Source organism: Phyllobates terribilis, unplaced genomic scaffold (genome assembly GCF_046119375.1).
Source record: "Phyllobates terribilis strain yellow unplaced genomic scaffold, ASM4611937v1 Scaffold_2__4_contigs__length_985480577, whole genome shotgun sequence".
In the NCBI taxonomy this organism is placed as follows: domain Eukaryota; kingdom Metazoa; phylum Chordata; class Amphibia; order Anura; family Dendrobatidae; genus Phyllobates; species Phyllobates terribilis.
The window spans coordinates 83,947,439-83,970,339 of NW_027362762.1; the positions used below are offsets into that span (position 1 = coordinate 83,947,439).

Consider the following 22,901-nt stretch of genomic DNA (forward strand, 5'->3'; position numbering starts at 1 on the left):
GCGATGGCTCATGCATTTAGACTCTTATGAGCCCATACTGTTCTTGTAAGAGGTTCCGCTATTATAACTGTTGTGTCTCATCTGGTGAGGTGAATCCTCCAAGCTCTAGGTCTGGATGAGCAGCTGTAATGCAGCACGGACAGGTGGTGCTGGTGCAGTAGGGCGGCCCAGATAGAGCAATAGAAGCTGTTGTGTTAGGACAACAACTGGCATAACAAAGGAGCAAGGCAGACTCAGAAATGAGGAACAGGAATAACAGTGCTAAGCAGGAGAGGCGGAACAAGCCCAGCGAAGTAGCAACATTAACGCAACAATGATTTTGCAGCAGAATTCAACACAAAGCTTTCACATGGGTATAGTAAAGCTGACTCAGCCATGTGGCAGAGCTGAGTTTGTCAGAGAGTCTGCTGCAGAACTGGCACATTTGTATAGCAGAGTTAACTGAGAGGTTAAGCAGAGCTGAGTTTGCAAGAGAGTCCAATATCCAAAATTGGCTCAGTTTTATTGCAGAGTTACATAATGGCGAAGCAAAGCGGAGTATGTAATAGAGCCCAAGGTCACAAAAATGGCCGAGTGATACAGCAGAGTTATCTGATGACTTGGCACTGAATAGAACAGTAGAGTTTGTCAAGAGCGGCAAGGACGCCAACTACCTGAATACACAGCCGGCATGCTGCCTGAACTGAGCTATATGGTCCAAGAGAGTGACGTAGAGTGGACATGGCAGCCTGATGTGCAGATGGACCTGGCGGTAGTTCAAGTGCCCTGCGCTGTATCCAGGAGATGTGAGCAGCAACATACAATAGTTAAAAAAGTCAGTAAAATGCAAGTAAAACTTTAATAAAAAACTTGTATCAAAATGTTAAAACTTCCTATATACCTATGTGAAAATCAGAGTCTCGGATAGAGACAACAGAAAACCTAAATGTATAAACCAGGCAGATTCTTCCATGTCATATCTCTACTGCCATTACTGTGGTACTGTATAAAACATCAACTTATAGGTAAAACAAGGTGTTGGAAAGCTCAATTCTCGGCTCTCGGTGGATGCTCTGTCCGACAAGGAAGGTGAGCTTCTGGGCATACTGGCATGGAGCGGGCACACGGATCACGCCCTGTGAAGGAATACACAAATAATAAAAAATCCCTAAAAGTACATAAATGGTTCAATCCACATTTCCCAATTCAAAAATAAAGAAATTTAAAAAATTGAAAACATGAGAATTGCCAATTTTCGGTCTCCACTAGTGATGAGCGAGTATGTTCTGTTAACCCTTTCGGCAAGAATGCTCGGGTGCTCGCCAAGTATCTTCAGCATACTCAGGTGTTATGTTTCAGTCACTCCTGTGTGCATGATTTGCGACTGTTTGACAGCTTTAATACATGTGAGGAATGCTTAAGAAACAGGCATTCCTCACATGTATTAACCCCTTTACAACCCAAGGTGGTTTGCACGTTAATGACCAGGCCAATTTTTACAATTCTGACCACTGTCACTTTATGAGGTAATTACTCTGGGACGCTTCAACGTATCCCCCTGATTCTGAGAATGTTTTTTCGTGACATATTGTACTTCATGATTGTGGTAAAATTTCTTCGATATCACTTGCACTTATTTGTGAAAAAAACGGAAATTTGGCGAAAATTTAGAAAATTTAGCAATTTTCAAAATTTGAATTTTTATGCCCTTAAATCAGAGAGATATGTCACACAAAATAGTTAATAAATAACATTTCCCACATGTCTACTTTACATCAGCACAATTTTGGAAACAATTTTTTTTTTTTTGTTATGGAGCTATAAGGGTTAAAAGTTGACCAGCGATTTCTCATTTTTCCAACAAAATTTACAAAACCATTTTTCTAGGGACCACATCACATTTGAAGTCACTTTGAGGGGTCTTTATGACAGAAAATACCCAAAAGTGACACCATTCTAAAAACTGCACCCCTCAAGGTGCTCAAAACCACATTCAAGAACTTTATTAACCCTTCAGGTGCTTCATAGGAATTTTTTGAATGCGGAAGAAAAAAATGAACATTTAACTTTTTTCACAAAAATGTTACTTTAGACCCAATTTTTTTTATTTTCGCAGGGGTAACAAGAAAAAATGGAACCCAAAATTTGTTGTGCAATTTCCCCTGAGCACACAGATACCCCATATGTGAGGGAAAACCACTGTTTGGGCGCACAGCAGGGCTCGGAAAGAGCGCCATTTGAATTTTCGATTGTAAAATTTGCTTGAATAATTAGCGGACGCCATGTTGCGTTTGGAGAGCCCCGGATGTGCCTAAACAGTGGAAACCCCCCACAAGTGACCCCATTTTGGAAACTAGACCCCCCTGGGGACTTATCTAGATGGGTGGTGAGCATTTTGAACCCCCAGGAGCTTCACAAATTAATCCGTAAAAATGAAAAAGTATTTTTTTTCCAGTTTTTCATTTTTACGAATCAATTTGTGAAGCACCTGGGGGTTCCAAGTGCTCACTATGCATCTAGATAGGTGCCTTTGGGGGTCTAGTTTCCAAAATGGGGTCACTTGTGAGGGAGCTCCAATGTTTAGGCACACAGGGGCTCTCCAAACACGACATGGTGTCCGCTAACAAATTGCATGTAAAATCGTCTCAAATTGTTAGCGGACACCATGTTGCGTTTGGAGAGCCCCTGTGTGCCTAAACATTGGAGCTCCCCCATAAGTGACCCCATTTTGGAAACTAGACCCCACAAGGCACCTATCTAGATGCATAGTGAGCTCTTGGAACCCCCAGGTGCTTCACAAATTGATTCGTAAAAATGAAAAACTGGAAAAAAAAATACTTTTTCATTTTTACGGATTAATTTGTGAAGCACCTGGGGGTTCAAAATGCTCACCACCCATCTAGATAAGTTCCCAGGTGCCTTGGGGGGGGGGTCTAGTTTCCAAAATGGGGTCACTTGTTGGGGAGCTCCAATGTTTAGGCACACAGGGGCTCTCCAAAAGCAACATGGTGTCCGCTAACAATTTGAGCCGATTTTCCATTCAATTTGTTAGCGGACACCATGTCGAGTTTGGAGAGCCCCTGTGTGCCCAAACAGTGGAAACCCCCCACAAGTGACCCCATTTTGGAAACTAGACCCCTCAAGGATTTTATCAAGGGGTATAGTGAACATTTTGAACCCAGAGGTACGACACAGAATTTGATAACATTAGGTCATCATATTGAATAAGTTGTCATTAGTCTTGAGTGCAAGTGCTCGCTATTTGAGTTTGCATCGGGTACTCAGGTATGCACCATGTACTGCGTGTGCTCGAGTGACATGCTCGAGTCCCTGCCCCGCATGTTTCACGGTTATTAGACACCCAAAAAAAAACATGCGGGGATCGCTCGTGCATGGCAGGCAATCCCCGCAAAGTTTTTTTGGCCGCGAAGCATATGGGGCGGAGACTCGAGCATGTCACTGAAATACCCACGATACTCAATGCATACCCGAGCACCCGATGCAAACTCATATAGCGAGCACTTGCGCTCAACATTAGTCGCCATATCGTCATCTTTCTTTCTTACTTTTGAAAAAAATCCCAACCCCAACCCCAGCCCTAACCCTAGCCCAACCCTAACCCGAGAGTTTATTTTTTACGCCGTTCCTCGTGTGGTATAAGTGATTAGACAACTTTATTCTTCGGGTCGGTGCGATTACAGAGATACCAGAATCATATGGGGTTTTTATGATTGACAGCTGTCACACACTAAAAGACGCATTTTTTGTAAAATCTAGTTTTTGCATCGCCATATTTTGAGAGCTATAATTTTTCCATATTTTGGCAGACAGAGTCATGTGATGGCTTGTTTTTTGCGGGATGAGTTGAAGTTTTTATTGGTGCCATTTTCAGGCACGTGACATTTTTTGATCGCTTTCTATTCCGATTTTTGGGAGGCAGAATAAACAAAAACCAGCAATTCAGGAATTGTTTTTTTTTTTTTTTTATTCTGTTCCGCGTGTGGTAAAATTGATAAGGTAGCTTTATTCTTTGGGTCAGTACGTTTACAGCGGTACCACATTTATATAGTTTTTCTATGTTTTGGCGCTTTTACACAATAAAAGCTATTTTATAGAAAAAATTATTTTTTTGCATCGCTTTACTCTGAGAGCTATAACTTTTGGATTTTTCGGATGATGGAGCTGTATGGCGGCTTTTTTTTTGCAGGACAAGATGACGTTTTCAGCGGTACCATTTTTATTTATATTTGTCTTTTTGATCGCGTGTTATTCCATTTTTTGTTTGGCGGTATGATGATAAAGCATTGTTTTTTGCTTTGTTTTTTTTTATTTTTTTTACCGTGTTCACTGAAGGGGTTAACTAGTGGGACAGTTTTATAGGTCAGGTCGTTCTGGATGCGGCAATACCAAATATGTGTACTTTTATTGTTTGTTTGCTTTTTTTTCATAATAATATTTATTGATGGGTACATTATATTTTTATTTTTGGTGGATTATTTTTTTAAAATATTTTTACAATTTTTTTTTTTTTTTCACTTTCTGAGAGTTTTTACACTTTTTTACTTTGTCCCACTCTGGGACTTTAACTTTTTTTCATCTGATCGCCTGCATAGCATAGGGATGGAGCACCATCCCTGTGCCATGCAGGCAGTCAGCGCTGCACAGTGAGAACATTGCTTGGTCGTGCACTGCGCATGACCAAACAATGTTCCTGCTGCCTGGTGACCCGGATGTTGTCATGACGACATCGGGTCGTCATGGCAACACCCGGGAAGCCACGGCAGACAGCGCTGGAGGCCGGAAGAGGAGGTGAGTATACCGCAATGCTGCGATCAACTTCGATCGCAGCATTGCGGGGGTTAATGTGCCGGGAGCGGTGCGGGACCGCTCCCTGCACATAGCACCGGGTGTCAGCTGTGACAATCAGCTGACACCCGGCGGTGATCGCGCCCGCACAGCCTGTGTGCGCGCGCCATGACGTACTAATACGGGTCAGGCTCTTAAAGCCCAGGGCACAGACGCGTACTAGTACACCATGGGCTTTAAAGGGGTTAAAGCTGTCAAAGAAACAGGCATTCCTCACATGTATTAAAGCTGTCAAAGAAACAGGCATTCCTCACATGTATTAAAGCTGTCAAACAGTCGCAAATTATGGGCATGGAGTGACTGAAACATAACACCCGAACACACCGAAGATACTTGGAAAACACCCGAGCATGCTCGTAAATATCGAGTAACAAGCATGCTCGCTCATCACTAGTCTCCACAATTCCCCTTAAAAATAAGGATCAATGGGCCCGATTCATCAAAATTTTCACACCAGAATTCTGTTGTAAAATCTTTGAAAAGGCGCCAAATTTAGGTGCAATTCGGGAGATGCGCCTACAATTTGTGACTTTTAGCGTCTTAATGCCAATTTTTCCCAGATTTTTTTTCAATCTCTAGAGGACCTACAATTAATTGATTATGCTATATAATGGCATACTGATTGGCTGCAGCGGTCACGTGACACAATAATGTCATGTTACCAGCTGAAAAAAGCATCACCAACATTGTTAGAACAGCGCCGCTGCTGGAGGTGAGTATACTTTGCTTTTTTGTTTTTAGTGTTTATGGGGTCTTGAATTAATTAAGCAGGAGTTGTCCAGTAGTAGACAACCCCTTTAAGGGAGAATTATTTGGATACTAGGGATTTTATTTGGACACTATCTGTTGAATTTTACGTGGCCTAAGCCACTATTACTTTGGGATGTGGGTGAAATTCTGAGAAAATGTCTAAATATGAGAAATTAGTCCTTTATTTGGTATAGATGATCAATGACAGAAATATGTACACAGGCTCCAGACAGTTGTATACTGATGATCTGTGACTAGTGCTGTCATACGCTGTGCGCACAATTATTAGGCTATTTGTATTTATGGTGTGTAGCGCTAACACTCTCTCCAGCTCTCAGGTCCGCCAGTCTATCAGCCGTGTCCGCCAGCCTGCCTACCAGCCGTGCCCGCCAGCCTGCCTATCTGCCGTGCCCGCCAATCAGCCTGCCAGCCAAGCCTGTCCATCAGTCAGGTCCGTCCGCCTACCTACCAGCCGTACACATCTATCTGCCCATCTGTCGTGCCAGCCCGCTTCAGCTATCATCCCCGTGTGAGTAACCTGCTCTCACACGAGGTTGGTCCCAGAGTGGCACCTGAATCACCTTCCCGGTCCCTCCTTGGTTCACGGAGTCGACTAAGCCGCTGTGTGGCCAGGGTCGGTCTGGGTAGGCACTTAGTTACGCCACTCTGGTCCCTCCTTGTACCACAGCACAGAGGTTCCACCATCTGGACCCGTAACAATTTGCACAGGCCATGGGATCTGGTGGCTCCCAGGCCCCCTCGCTTTCAGACCTGTATCAAGAGGTCTCCCACCAGAGATCTCAACAGGATACTATCCTGTCCTACCTGCAGACTGTAAACTCCCATTTGGATGCACTGTCCATCCCGGCTGCATCCGCCTCTAACCAAGCGGCATCTGCTCCGGCGGCACCTCTTCCCAGCAGCAGTGTGGCACCCAGAGTTGGACCCCGATTATTTGCTCCTCCACGTTTTGGCGGTGATCCCGCTCTATGTCGGGGTTTCATCAACCAATGCACGCTGCACTTTGATCTCCTGGCTCATCAGTTCGCTTCTGACCGGGCTAAAGTGGCATTCATTATGTCTCATCTCACCGGAAAGGCGTTGGCATGGCTTAACCCCCTGTGGGAGAGAGGGGATCCTCTGGTGTCCGATCTCCAGGCTTTCCTTGCGGCTTTCCGGAGGGTGTTCGATGAGCCTGGACGGAGGTTCGACTGCCTCCTCCCTCCTTCAAATCCGCCAAGGGAGTCTCACTGTGGGCCAGTACGCTGTGCGTTTCGGCACCCTCGCGTCAGAACTTGCCTGGAACAATGAGGCTCTGGTGTCTACCTTTTGGGAGGGCCTTTCTGGGTGGATCAAGGATGAGCTAGCCGGTTGTGACATACCCACCTCTCTGGACTACCTGGTGTCGGTGGCCACATGGATCGATCAGGAGTGTTCAAAGGAGGTGATCCGTGAGAAAAAGCCTCTGCGCCTTGCATCAACCTTCCAAAGGCCAGTCTCTCAACCAGCATCAGCCTTGGCCTCCTCCCCAGAGTCTATGCAAATAGACCAAGTAAAGATGGTCAAGTCTCGCCAGGAGGTCCGCCGCGCCGAGGGAAGTTGCTTTTACTGTGGCAGTACTGAGCATCTTTCCGTTCCTGTCCAGTGAGACTCGGAATTCCAGTGCCTAGGATCGCTTGGAGAGGTCGTCCTAGGCAAAAATTCTTCCTCTCCACCCCTGACTCTGTTTGTATTGATCACCTGCGGTAAGACACGCTTCTTCGAGACTGCCTACCTGGATTCCAGTGCCGCTGGGAATCTCATCCAACAGGCCATTGTGGAGCAGTATTGGATCCCTATCCAATGTCTTGCGGATCCGTTAGCGGTCTCCTCCATGGATGGGAAGCTTCTTTCTGAATCAATTTTGTTCGTCACCGAGCCTGTAGTTCTTTAGGTAAGAATGCTACACTCGGAGAAAAAAAACCCTCTACGTACTGTCCGGCCTCTCCCACTCATTACTGCTTGGTCTACCCTGGCTTCAAATACATGAGCCGGTCTTGAATTGGAGTTCAGGAGAGGTGCTCCGTTGGGTCAGGAGTGTCACAGGACCTGCTTGGTTCCTGTCCGTCCTGCTCGACCTCCGTCTTCTCCAGCTAATTTGCCCGGCTTGCCGGCACCATACTGGTCGTACACTGACGTCTTTGACAAGAGGGGGGCTGAGACACTGCCACGTCATCAGTCGTATGACTGTCCTACTGACCTCATCTTCCTCCTGGTAAGACCTTTGTGGCAGCTCCAGATAGGAGGAGGGTCTTACTCTGGGGTCATTCTTCCAAACTGGCTGGACATGCCGGTCAGGGGAAGACGCTCCTGTTAATTTCCCGACATTACTGGTGGCCAACTCTGCGCAAGGACGTTGCGGATTTTGTCTCTGCTTTCTCTTCCTGTGGCCGTAACAAGATACCTAGGCAACTTCCATCTGGTCGACTTCTTCCCCTTCCCGTGCCTTCTGCTCTGTGGCAACACATCGCGATGGATTTCATCACGGATCTTCCTGTATCGGCTGGTTGTACTGTCATTTGGGTGGTCGCCGACCACTTCTCCCAGATGGCTCACTTCATTCCCTTGCCAAGTCATCCTTCTGCGCCAGTGCTAGCCAAAGACTTCATCCTTCACATCTTCCGTCTCCACTGCCTACCTCTCCATATTGTCTCGGATAGAGGAGTTCAGTTTACTTTACGCTTCTGGAGAGCCACATGTAAGCTGCTGAATGTCGCTTTGGACTTCTTTACGGCTTATCATCCTGAGTCCAATGGTCAGGTTGAGCGTATATCAATCAGATCCTCACTATTTTCCTTCTGCATTTCGTCAACGCTCACCATAGTGACTGGGTGGAGCTCCTTCTTTGGGTCGAATTTTCCTACAATAACCATGTGAGTGAATCCTCAGCCAAATTTCCATTCTTTGTGGTGTACGGTCAGCATCCCAATATTCCGTTTCCTGTTTCTACTTCGGGGGACAATCCTGCTGAGGAGTCTCTCGTCAGAAACTTTTCAGTGATTTGGGAGGACACTAAAACGGCATTGTTACAATCCTCTGAGTGGATGAAGAGACATGCTGACAAGAGACGTCTGGACGCACCTCTATTCCGTCCAGGGGACAAGGTGTGGCTTTCCTCTAAGTATGTCCGTCTCAAGATGCCTTCTTACAGGTTGGGTCTGCGGTTCATTGGTCCGCTCAAGATTCTGAGCCAAATTAATCCAGTGGCATATAAGTTGAAACTCCCTGCCTCGTTACGGATCCCCAATTCCTTCCATGTGTCTCTCCTTAAGCCTGTTGTCCTCAATTCTTTCTCTGATGATCCAGGTACCGTTCCAGCTCCAGTCAGCGCTGAGGATGTTTTTGAGGTAGAGAGCATTTTGGCCTCTTGTGGATTGGAAGGGATTGGAAGGGGTTTGGTCCTGAGGAGAGGTCATGGGAGCCCAGGGAGAACATTAATGCTCCTCTTCTTCTGGAAAGATTTTTTGCAGGCTTGAAGAGGAGGGGGCGTAAAGGGGGGGGGTACAGTAGCGTCGGCATCTCTGCCTGCTGCCAGGCTGAGACGCCGCCCCCCTTACCGCCGCGGCTCTGCTCCGGCATCCTCCACTCCTCCGGCTGTGTGTGCCCTGGGTTCCATTCCCTGGTCACTGTGCTTAGGGCGTGGCGCTCCCTGCTTCTTAAAGAGGCCGCGCGCCGTCCTAATATGTCCGTGGCCGGCTGATATTTTAGGCACCTCCTCCAAAATGGAGGTGCCTGTGCAATGTTGTAGTTTGTGTGCGAACACTCTCTCCAGCCCTCAGGTCCCAGTGCTGTCCGCCAGCCTGCCTATCAGTCGTGCCCGCCAGCCTGCCTATCAGCCGTGCCCGCTGGCCTGCCTATCTGCCATGCCCGCTTATCTGCCGTGCCCGCCGGCCTGCCTATCTGCCGTGCCATGTAGATCACCAACATCCAATATTGTCTGTCAGCTTTGTCCCTTGTGCACATGGATTTCTCCAGAATCTCTGAATCGTTTGATATTATGTACTGTAGATGGTGGGATATTATCACTCATTGTAGGAGGAGGAGGTGAGCTGTGACATCACCTACTGTGAATTGTGGATCCTGTGTTATCTGCTACATATAGAGGTGTTATTGGTCATTGTAGAAGGGGAGAAGGTGAGCTGTGACATCACCAATTGTGAATGGTGGATCTTGTGTTATCTACTGTATATAGAGGTGTTATCAGTCATTGTACAGGAGGAGGAGGTGAGCTGTGATATCACCTATTGTGAATGGTGGATCCTGTGTTATCTACTGTATATAGAGGTGTTATCAGTCATTGTACAGGAGGAGGAGGTGAGCTGTGACATCACCTATTGTGAATGGTGGATCCTGTGTTATCTACTGTATATAGAGGTGTTATCAGTCATTGTACAGGAGGAGGAGGTGATCTGTGACATCACCTATTGTGAATGGTGGATACTGTGTTATCTACTGTATATAGAGGTGTTATCAGTCATTGTACAGGAGGAGGAGGAGGTGATCTGTGACATCACTTATTGTGAATGGTGGATCTTGTGTTACCTACTGTGTATAGAGGTGTTATCAGTTACTGTAGTCCTGCCTGTGATAATAATGAAACTGCTGAAAAATCTTCTGTGCAAAAAGAGTACGAATCAATTACATGGCCTAATGACCAGGGTGAAAGTGGCAAGATTTCTGATTTTTATGTGGATCACGATATGGAAATTTGAAATAAACATTATAATTGTTTTAACTCCCCCCCCCCAAAGAAGAACCTTTTAACACAAACACCAGATGTAAACCATAGGTGTTTCTGATTGACACATTCTCTTTAATACACATTTTTCTCTTTCTGTAATGGCTGATATTTAGTTGCTCCAGACCCCGATGATTTCTAGACGTCTTCAGTCTTGTGGCTGATAGGCATCATGTCATGAATGTGGTGTCAGCGTGACTAATGGCGTTCCCGCTGTTTGTCAGGTGACAGATGAAGTCTCAGTGCGGACCTTTCAGCCGTGCACCTGCACCAGCCCGATGATTCTGGGTTATGTCAGCAGAACTGATGTCGGACAATTTATTTTCAGGCTCAGACTTCAGCTCTGAGACTTCATGGATGTGACTGTGGAAGTTTCCTCGGGGTCTCAGCAGCTAATACGTTGCCAGGTTAAAAGTGCTATAGTAAAACCAAGAGTGGACAATACTTTCTGCGGTGAATCCACGGGAAATCTGCAGCCAATCAGCAGCAAAATCCACTAATCAAATGCTCATTTAATTGCAGGTTTTGAAATACATATTATCAGAGAAATCTGCTGCTTTCTCCTCCTGGACTGATCTCTCACTTTCAATTTAGGGGTAAACTCTATATTCAGTGAAGACAGAACTTCCCATTACTGAGATAGGAGATGACAGTTGGTGCTTTTAAAATTCTATGGAGGGGAGGAGCTAAATGAACACACAGACATAGAGAAGGGAAGAGAGGGAGGAGCTAAAGGAACACAAAGACAAGGGAAGAGAGGGAGGAGCTAGAGGCAGACACAGACAGAGGAGGTAAGAGAGGGAGGAGTTAAAGGAACACACAAACAGTCTGTTGAAAGTTCCATAGAACTTTATGAGCACCAACTGTCATCTCCTATCTCAGTAATGGGAAAATCTGTATTTACTGAAGATTTTACCTGTGAAATGAGAATTTTGAGAAGGAAAGATCAGACCAGGAGGAAAAAGAAACAGATTCTTCTAATAAGATATATTACAAAGTTTCACAAGTATTATTGATTTATGAAAAAAAAAATAAAACTAAAGTTACTCTTTACATAAAACAGTAAATACAACTTTTTGGTGGTTTTGCGTCTTGGGCAGACAGAGGACAGGGGACCCCAGTTCAAGACGTCATTGTGGTACCCAGAGGTTAGACCCCATCGATCGAGCCTTTAGCTCCCATACATTGAATAGGTGATGAATCATTCTCCTTTCATTAAAAATCTATTGTTTTTATTCTACAGCTCTTATGCCGACCTATGCGTCTCCAGGGTAACAGACAGCAAAGAGACGCTGTGTAGTCCTATGCTATACTTTACCATCAGTTTACTACTCAGGAGTTAGGAAAAGGGAAATGAAAGGGAAGGAAAGTGTGCTGAGCCGTAAAAAGGCAAAATCTGTAAAAAGCAAGATGCCGATTCATAATCTGTACTTTTTATCTCTCTACTTACATTCATTCCTAGTCACAGGTCTACAAACGGGTCATGTATTGTATACTGATGTGTAGACGGGACTCCTAAGCGTGCGCACATAATGCAGAGGACTCCTAGGCGTGTGCATATAATGCAGAGGACTCCTAGGCGTGTGCACATAATGCAGAGGACTCCTAGGCGTGTGCACATAATGCAGAGGACTCCTAGGCGTGTGCACATAATGCAGAGGACTCCTAGGCGTGTGCACACAATGCAGAGGACTCCTAGGCGTGTGCATATAATGCAGAGGACTCCTAGGCGTGTGCACATAATGCAGAGGACTCCTAGGCGTGTGCACATAATGCAGAGGACTCCTAGGCGTGTGCACATAATGCAGAGGACTCCTAGGCGCGTGCACACAATGCAGAGGACTCCTAGGCGTGTGCATATAATGCAGAGGACTCCTAGGCGTGTGCACATAATGCAGAGGACTCCTAGGCGTGTGCACATAATGCAGAGGACTCCTAGGCGCATGCACATAATGCAGAGGACTCCTAGGCGTGTGCACATAATGCAGAGGACTCCTAGGCGTGTGCACATAATGCAGAGGATTCCTAGGCGTGTGCACATAATGCAGAGGACTCCTAGGCGTGTGCACATAATGCAGAGGACTCCTAGGCGTGTGCACATAATGCAGAGGACTCCTAGGTGTGTGCATATAATGCAGAGGACTCCTAGGCGTGTGCACATAATGCAGAGGACTCCTAGGCGTGTGCACATAATGCAGAGGACTCCTAGGCGTGTGCACATAATGCAGAGGACTCTTAGGCGTGTGTACACAATGCAGAGGACTCCTAGGCGTGTGCACACAATGCAGAGGACTCCTAGGCGCGTGCACATAATGCAGAGGACTCCTAGGCGTGTGCACATAATGCAGAGGACTCCAAGGCGCATGCACATAATGCAGAGGACTCCTAGGCGTGTGCACACAATGCAGAGGACTCCTAGACGTGTGTACACAATGTAGAGGACTCTTAGGTGGGTGCACATAATGCAGAGGACTCCAAGGCGTGTGCACATAATGCAGAGGACTCCTAGGCGTGTGCACAAAATGCAGAGGACTCCTAGACGTGTGTACACAATGCAGAGGACTCTTAGGTGGGTGCACATAATGCAGAGGACTCCTAGGCGCGTGCACATAATGCAGAGGACTCCTAGGCGCGTGCACATAATGCAGAGGACTCCTAGGCGCGTGCACATAATGCAGAGGACTCCTAGGCGTGTGCACATAATGCAGAGGACTCCTAGGCGTGTGCACATAATGCAGAGGACTCCTAGGTGTGTGCACATAATGCAGAGGACTCCTAGGCGTGTGCACATAATGCAGAGGACTCCTAGGCGCGTGCACATAATGCAGAGGACTCCTAGGCGCGTGCACATAATGCAGAGGACTCCTAGGCGCGTGCACATAATGCAGAGGACTCCAAGGCGCGTGCACATAGTGCAGAGGACTCCTTGGCGTGTGCACACAATGCAGAGGACTCCTAGACGTGTGTACACAATGCAGAGGACTCTTAGGTGGGTGCACATAATGCAGAGGACTCCTAGGTGTGTGCACATAATGCAGAGGACTCCTAGGCGTGTGCACATAATGCAGAGGACTCCTAGGCGCGTGCACATAATGCAGAGGACTCCTAGGCGCGTGCACATAATGCAGAGGACTCCTAGGCGCGTGCACATAATGCAGAGGACTCCAAGGCGCGTGCACATAGTGCAGAGGACTCCTAGGCGTGTGCACACAATGCAGAGGACTCCTAGACGTGTGTACACAATGCAGAGGACTCTTAGGTGGGTGCACATAATGCAGAGGACTCCTAGGCGCGTGCACATAATGCAGAGGACTCCTAGGCGCGTGCACATAATGCAGAGGACTCCTAGGCGCGTGCACATAATGCAGAGGACTCCTAGGCGCGTGCACACAATGCAGAGGACTCCTAGGTGCGTGCACATAATGCAGAGGACTCCTAGGCGCATGCACATAATGTAGAGGACTCCTAGGCGCGTGCACATAATGCAGAGGACTCCTAGGTGCGTGCACATAATGCAGAGGACTCCTAGGCGCATGCACATAATGTAGAGGACTCCTAGGCGCGTGCACATAATGCAGAGGACTCTTAGATGCGTGCACATAATGCAGAGGACTCCTAGGCGCGCGCACATAATACAGAGGACACCTAGGCGCGTGCACATAATGCAGAGGACTCCTAGGCGCGCGCACATAATACAGAGGACTCCTAGGCGCGTGCACATAATGCAGAGGACTCCTAGGCGTGTGCACATAATGCAGATGACTCCTAGGCATGTGCACACAATGCAGAGGACTCTTAGGCGTGTACACATAATGCAGATGACTCCTAGGCATGTGCACACAATGCAGAGGACTCCTAGGCGTGTGCACACAATGGAGAGGACTCCTAGGCGTGCGCACATCATACAGAAGACTCCTAGGCGTGTGCACATAATGCAGAGGACTCCTAGGCGCGTGCACATAATGCAGAGGACTCCTAGGCGCGTGCACATAATGCAGAGGACTCCTACGCGTGTGCACATAATGCAGAGGACTCCTAGGCGTGTGCACATAATGCAGAGGACTCTTAGGCATGTGCACATAATGCAGAGGACTCCTAGGCGTGTGCACATAATGCAGAGGACTCCTAGGCGTGTGCACATAATGCAGAGGACTCCTAGGTGTGTGCACATAATGCAGAGGACTCCTAGGCGTGTGCACATAATGCAGAGGACTCCTAGGCGCGTGCACATAATGCAGAGGACTCCTAGGCGCGTGCACATAATGCAGAGGACTCCTAGGCGCGTGCACATAATGCAGAGGACTCCAAGGCGCGTGCACATAGTGCAGAGGACTCCTAGGCATGTGCACACAATGCAGAGGACTCCTAGACGTGTGTACACAATGCAGAGGACTCCTAGGCGCGTGCACATAATGCAGAGGACTCCTAGGCGCGTGCACACAATGCAGAGGACTCCTAGGTGCGTGCACATAATGCAGAGGACTCCTAGGCGCATGCACATAATGTAGAGGACTCCTAGGCGCGTGCACATAATGCAGATGACTCTTAGATGCGTGCACATAATGCAGAGGACTCCTAGGCGTGTGCACATAATGCAGAGGACTCCTAGGCGCGTGCACATAATGCAGATGACTCCTAGGCATGTGCACACAATGCAGAGGACTCTTAGGCGCGTGCACATAAAGCAGAGGACTCCTAGGCGTGTGTACACAATGCAGAGGACTCCTAGGCGTGTGCACACAATGCAGAGGACTTATAGGCATGTGCACACAATGCAGAGGACTCCTAGGCGTGCGCACATCATACAGAAGACTCCTAGGCGCGTGCACATCATGCAGAGGACTCCTAGGCGTGTGCATATAATGCAGAGGACTCCTAGGCGCGTGCACATAATGCAGAGGACTCCTAGGCGCGTGCACATAATGCAGAGGACTCATAGGTGCGTGCACATAATGCAGAGGACTCCTAGGCGCGTGCACATAATGTAGAGGACTCCTAGGCGCGTGCACACAATGCAGGGGACTCTTAGGCGCGTGCACACAATGCAGAGGACTCCTAGGCATGTGCACACAATGCAGAGGACTCCTAGGCGTGTGCACATAATGCAGAGGACTCCTAGGCATGTGCACATAATGCAGAGGACTCCTAGGCGTGTGCACATAATGCAGAGGACTCCTAGGCGTGTGCACATAATGCAGAGGACTCCTAGGCATGTGCACACAATGCAGAGGACTCCTAGGCGCGTGCACATAATGCAGAGGACTCCTAGGCGTGTGCACATAATGCAGAGGACTCCTAGGCGTGTGCACATAATGCAGAGGACTCCTAGGCGTGTGCACATAATGCAGAGGACTCCTAGGCATGTGCACATAATGCAGAGGACTCCTAGGCATGTGCACATAATGCAGAGGACTCCTAGGCGCGTGCACATAATGCAGAGGACTCCTAGGCGTGTGCACATAATGCAGAGGACTCCTAGGCGTGTGCACACAATGAAGAGGACTCCTAGGCGCGTGCATATAATGCAGAGGACTCCTAGGCGCGGGCACATCATGCAGAGGACTCCTAGGCGTGTGCACACAATGCAGAGGACTCCTAGGCGTGTGCATATAATGCAGAGGACTCCTAGGCGCGGGCACATCATGCAGAGGACTCCTAGGCGTGTGCACACAATGCAGAGGACTCCTAGGCGTGTGCATATAATGCAGAGGACTCCTAGGCGCGGGCACATCATGCAGAGGACTCCTAGGCATGTGCATATAATGCAGAGGACTCCTAGGCGCGTGCACATAATGCAGAGGACTCCTAGGCATGTGCACACAATGCAGAGGACTCTTAGGCGCGTACACATAATGCAGAGGACTCCTAGGCGTGTGTACACAATGCAGAGGACTCCTAGGCGTGTGCACATCATACAGAAGACTCCTAAGTGCGTGCGCACATCATGCAGAGGACTCCTAGGCGCGTGCACATAATGCAGAGGACTCCTAGGCGCGTGCACATAATGCAGAGGACTCCTAGGCGCGTGCACATAATGCAGAGGACTCCTAGGTGCGTGCACATAATGCAGAGGACTCCTAGGCGCATGCACATAATGTAGAGGACTCCTAGGCATGTGTACACAATGCAGAGGACTCCTAGGCGCGTGCACATAATGCAGAGGACTCCTAGGCGCGTGCACATAATGCAGAGGACTCCTAGGCGCGTGCACATAATGCAGAGGACTCCAAGGCGCGTGCACATAATGCAGAGGACTCCTAGGCGCGTGCACATAATGCAGAGGACTCCTAGGTGCGTGCACATAATGCAGAGGACTCCTAGGCGCATGCACATAATGTAGAGGACTCCTAGGCGTGTGTACACAATGCAGAGGACTCCTAGGCGTGTGCACATCATACAGAAGACTCCTAAGTGCGTGCGCACATCATGCAGAGGACTCCTTGGCGCGTGCACATAATGCAGAGGACTCCTAGGCGCGTGCACATAATGCAGAGGACTCCTAGGCGCGTGCACATAATGCAGAGGACTCCTAGGTGCGTGCACATAATGCAGAGGACTCCTAGGCGCATGCACATAATGTAGAGGACTCCAAGGCATGTGTACACAATGCAGAGGACTCCTAGGCATGTGCACACAATGCAGAGGACTCCTAGGCATGTGCACACAATGCAGAGGACTCCTAGGCGCGTGCACATAATGCAGAGGACTCCTAGGCGCGTGCACATAATGCAGAGGACTCCAAGGCGCGTGCACATAATGCAGAGGACTCCTAGGCGCGTGCACATAATGCAGAGGACTCCTAGGTGCGTGCACATAATGCAGAGGACTCCTAGGCGCATGCACATAATGTAGAGGACTCCTAGGCGCGTGCAGATAATGCAGAGGACTCTTAGATGCGTGTACATAATGCAGAGGACTCCTAGGCGCGTGCACATAATACAGAGGACTCCTAGGCGCGGGGACATAATGCAGAGGACTCCTAGGCGCGTGCACATAATGCAGATGACTCCTAGGCATGTGCACACAATGCAGAGGACTCTTAGGCGCATGCACATAATGCAGAGGACTCCTAGGCGTGTGTACACAATGCAGAGGACTCCTAGGCGTGTGCACACAATGCAGAGGACTTATAGGCATGTGCACACAATGCAGAGGACTCCTAGGCGTGCGCACATCATACAGAAGACTCCTAGGCGCGTGCACATCATGCAGAGGACTCCTAGGCGTGTGCATATAATGCAGAGGACTCCTAGGCGCGTGCACATAATGCAGAGGACTCCTAGGCGCGTGCACATAATGCAGAGGACTCCTAGGCGCGTGCACATAATGCAGAGGACTCCTAGGTGCGTGCACATAATGCAGAGGACTCCTAGGCGCGTGCACATAATGTAGAGGACTCCTAGGCGCGTGCACACAATGCAGAGGACTCTTAGGCGCGTGCACACAATGCAGAGGACTCCTAGGCATGTGCACACAATGCAGAGGACTCCTAGGCGTGTGCACACAATGCAGAGGACTCCTAGGCATGTGCACACAATGCAGAGGACTCCTAGGCGTGTGCATATAATGCAGAGGACTCCTAGGCACGGGCACATCATGCAGAGGACTCCTAGGCATGTGCATATAATGCAGAGGACTCCTAAGCGTGCACATAATGCAGAGGACTCCTAGGCGCGTACACATAATGCAGAGGACTCCTAGGCGTGTGTACACAATGCAGAGGACTCCTAGGCGTGTGCACATCATACAGAAGACTCCTAAGTGCGTGCACACATCATGCAGAGGACTCCTAGGCGCGTGCACATCATGCAGAGGACTCCTAGGCGCGTGCACATAATGCAGAGGACTCCTAGGCGCGTGCACATAATGCAGAGGACTCCTACGTGCGTGCACATAATGCAGAGGACTCCTAGGCGCATGCACATAATGTAGAGGACTCCTAGGCATGTGCACACAATGCAGAGGACTCCTAGGCATGTGCACACAATGCAGAGGACTCCTAGGCATGTGCACACAATGCAGAGGACTCCTAGGCGCGTGCACATAATGCAGAGGACTCCTAGGCATGTACACACAATGCAGAGGACTCCTAGGCATGTGCACACAATGCAGAGGACTCCTAGGCATGTGCACACAATGCAGAGGACTCCTAGGCGTGTGCACACAATGCAGAGGACTCCTAGGCGTGTGCACATAATGCAGAGGACTCCTAGGCGTGTGCACACAATGCAGAGGACTCCTAGGCGTGCGCACACAATGCAGAGGACTCCTAGGCGTGTGCACACAATGCAGAGGACTCCTAGGCGTGCGCACACAATGCAGAGGACTCCTAGGCGTGCGCACATCATACAGAAGACTCCTAAGTGCGTGCACATAATGCAGAGGACTCCTAGGCCTGGGCTCATGTGGGCAGTTCCCAGATGCCACTGACTGACCCTCACGTTCCCCAGTCCTCAATCCATTTGTGAACCTTTGGGACATTATGTATGTGGAGATCACTGATGTTTGGATCCAGGGTTGGGAGGAGAACCCCCAGGACACCATCCACCGTCTCAACAGTAGCATGCTCAGATGTTGTCAGGAGGGACACAGGCATGTGGGGGCCATACACACAACCGGGCCATATTATGGGTTATGTGATGAAATTCAGGCAAATTGCATTCATCTGTGATATAAAATTTTTTTTACTTTGATTTTGGGAGTGATTTGTCTGTTGATTTGTCTATTCAAACCTTTCATTCATTGAGATCCGATGTGATTTACGTGTTCCCTTCAGTTTTTGGAGCGGAATATTCATGGCTTAGAGGTGCATTGGGATGTTCTAGGCTAGTGCACATGTCACCATCCACCAGCAGAGGTCGCTGTAGCACAGAAGATGTTGATAGATAATTTCAGCTAAACCTCCAATATACTGATATCTTGCAAATAAAATCCCTCAGGGGTCCGGGATAATCCTCGCAGAATTAACAGATGCAGAAAAGTACAGATATAGCAAATCTTTCTATCTCGTTAGAAAGCTATTACAAGGAGAGCAAAAGCTGCACTCTGGGTAATAGAGGGGAGTCCAGGGTGCCCCCCACTAATGGATCAGAGGCTGGAGGTGGTCAGCACTCACCGGCCAGTTGTAGTACAGGTGACACAGCTTATAGGTGAGACGCTGCAGGTGATCGGGTCTCAGGCAGTTGGTGTCATACAGCACATTGTAGTGCGTGGGATTCACGCTTCCTTGCCGGGCGTTCTGGCTTATCAGGAAAAAGTCATACCTACGGGAAAGGAGTCATAAATAATAATGAATAATACATTTTGATACTTTTTTTATTCTTACTCATTTGAATGGGTGAAAAACGGTGCAAAAATGCGGAAAGAATTGACAAGCTGCAGATTTAAAAAAATAAAACAAAAACACTTTGATGGTTCAAATCCGCAAGGAAAAAATAAGCAGCGAGTGCAAGAGATTGCTACCATAAAGTGCAGTATGAAAAATGCACGGAAATAACGCGGCAAAAATGAGTCATGTAAACAAGCCCATGCAGAAACTCCCTGAACCCAGCTCAAAAACTGAGAGGTTCTGCTCAATTTCTGCTCTGAAAATGGCTCTGTGCACACAACGTGTTTTAAACTCAGGTGAACCCGCAAAGTCTTTCAAACAGAAAACTGGAGTTTTATACCTTTTTTTTTTTTTAAACCTGAGTCGTCTTTTGTGGTTATTTTACATAGACATGCTTATGATCACTCTTTTGAGAGCTTTCTGATAAGTTTTTCAGGTGGAATCCGCCTTAAAAAGACGCTGTGTGTACGTTGCCTCGCTCAATTTCGGCACGAGGCTCCAGTACCAAATACACCTACTGGGTGGGGTATGTACATAGCTTTTTTGCTGAGGATTAAATGAAATATTAAATGCCCCGGTATAGTGCATAAATAAACAAAAATATATATTTATCTCCCGGACTGGCGCTGCTCTCATCACATATGTTTCTTCCGCTCAAATGTAATTGTAATGCTGCAGCCAATCAGTGATTGACTGCAGCAGTTACATGACATTTTTATGACAGGAGACCGGTGGGAGACACAAGGCTCAGAGTGCAATAGAGGCGCCAATCCAGCAGGTAAGTATAGTTGTTGTTTTTAATTTATGAGCACCAAAAGGCAATTAATTGGGGTTATACAGTAGTGAAAAAGTCATTTAAAGGGACTGTCCACTACCCAAACAACTCCTCCTCAATTCTATATTCCCGCTTATAAATAAGTGGCTCAACAACATCATGCGAGTCCTGGGAGAGAAGGCGCATCAATGGATGGACGTGAGTACAGGCTGTTGTTCTTTTATACAGGGGAATATAGCAATTGAGAAGGGGCTGTACGAGTAATGGACAACTCCTTTAACATACCCCCAAAGCATAAGTATTGTAGAGCATTATCTGAGTGATCCAAAGATCGCATGCTCATGTCCCACAGGAAAAATGTAAAAATCAAAGTGTCAAAAATTTAAAAAGATAAAAAAGTGCCCACCAAGTCAGTGATGATCAAAGCTGAAATGATCAGCTCTTACCCACACAGTGAATTGGAATTTAAAAAAAAAAACATTATGCCACAAATTATGTTTTTGTTCATGACGTAAGAAACTTGAGAAGTTGTATGTATCTCAAGTGATACCAATAAAAATGTCATCTGATTATCAAAAAAATAAGTCCTCACACAGCTCTGTCAATGGAAAAATAAAGAAAGTGCTGGCATACTCACATGACCACTCACACTGACATCACTACTCACACTGCTACTCACATGATTACTCACGACTGATACTGCTAATTATATCACTGCTCACACTACTACTCGCATGACCACTGACACTGCTACTCACGATTACTCACAACCACTGACACTGCTACTGACATCACCTCTCAGACTGGTACTCACATAATCACTCACAAAACTACTAAAACTGCTACTCACATAACCACTCACACTAACACTGCTACTCACATGAGCACTCACGACTGATACTGATAATTATATCACTGCTCACACTACTACTCGCATGACCACTGACACTGCTACTCACGATTACTCACAGCCACTGACACTGCTACTGACATCACCTCTCAGACTGGTACTCACATAATCACTCACAGTGCTACTCACATCACTACTGAAACTGCTACTCACATAACCACTCACACTAACACTGCTACTCACATGAGCACTCACTCTGCTACTCACATGAGCACTCACACTGCTAATCACCTGAGCACTCACACTGTTACCTGCATGAGTACTCACACATCCACTCACAGTGCTACTCACATCACTACTAAAACTGCTACTCACATGATTACTCACATGACCACTCATACCAACACCACTACTCACACGAGCACTCACACGAGCACTCACACTGCTACTCGTATGAGCACTCACACTGCTAATCACCTGAGCACTCACACTGTTACCTGCATGAGCACTCACACATCCACTCACACTGTTACCCGCATGAGCACACACACATCCACTCACACTGTTACCCGCATGAGCACACACACATCCACTCACACTGTTACCCGCATGAGCACTCACACATCCACTCACACTGTTACCCGCATGAGCACTCACACATCCACTCACACTGTTACCTGCATGAGCACTCACACATCCACTCACACTGTTACCCGCATGAGCACTCACACATCCACTCACACTGTTACTCACATCACTACTCATACAGCTAATCCCATCACTACTCTTATGACCCCCTGCTTTTATTTACTGGCGGTTCTTCACGCAGTGATCACATTGATGGGATGCAGACAGGTTACTTGCCATTCTGGTCTTGTCACTTCACTATCAATAACGGTTCCCAGAGGGGGGTTCTGTAATCCTCGGTGAGAGTGACTGAAGAAGCGGGTGGTACACCTCTTCCTCACCACAACCACTGTGACCTTAGGGCTAAGGGAGATATATAATTAATGGGAGACTCACAGATGATGATAAGAACATGACTGATGACAAAGACGAATCATAAGATATAAAATTATCTAATGCATTAGGAAAACGTTGTAAAGAAAAAGAAAACTGAAATGCCAAAATTGCCATTTTTCTGTTGCCACACATCTGCCCAAAAATGCAATAAAAACTGATTAAAATATCCTATTTATCCCGCTATCACCACTAAAACTGAGGCTCGGCACACAAAAAATAAGTCCTCATACAGCTTTATCGATAAAAAACTGAAAAAGTTATGAGTCTCAGAAAAGGGCGACAGAAATCAATTTTTTTATTTTTACAAAATTCAGATTTTTTTTGAGCCACAAAAAATAATTTAAACTATAAAATTTGGTATCTGTGTAAATGCACTGACATGAAGAATCATGTTCCTAGGTCATTTTTACTGCACAACAAGCACCGTAAAAACAAAACCCAAAACACAGTGGTGGAACTGCTATTTTTTTAACCACTTCACCACACTTGGATTTTTTATCCTCACGTTTTTTTTCAGTACATTATATGGTAAAGCAAATAGTGACATCTAAAA

General features: G+C 47.4%; 1 protein-coding gene across 1 annotated transcript in view; it reads right to left on the minus strand.

Annotated features, from left to right (window-relative positions):
* Positions 1-819: 819 nt before the first annotated feature.
* The window catches only part of PIWIL4 (piwi like RNA-mediated gene silencing 4), a 165,726-nt gene continuing 143,644 nt past the window's right edge, over positions 820-22,901 (minus strand). Inside the window, exons 13-15 of the mRNA XM_073669723.1 lie at positions 22,190-22,315; positions 19,488-19,635; positions 820-1,115 (exon numbers count right to left, since the gene is read on the minus strand). Coding sequence (XP_073525824.1) covers positions 999-1,115; positions 19,488-19,635; positions 22,190-22,315 — 391 coding nt within the window. The 3' untranslated portion in view covers positions 820-998. The remainder of the gene's footprint in view (positions 1,116-19,487; positions 19,636-22,189; positions 22,316-22,901) is intronic.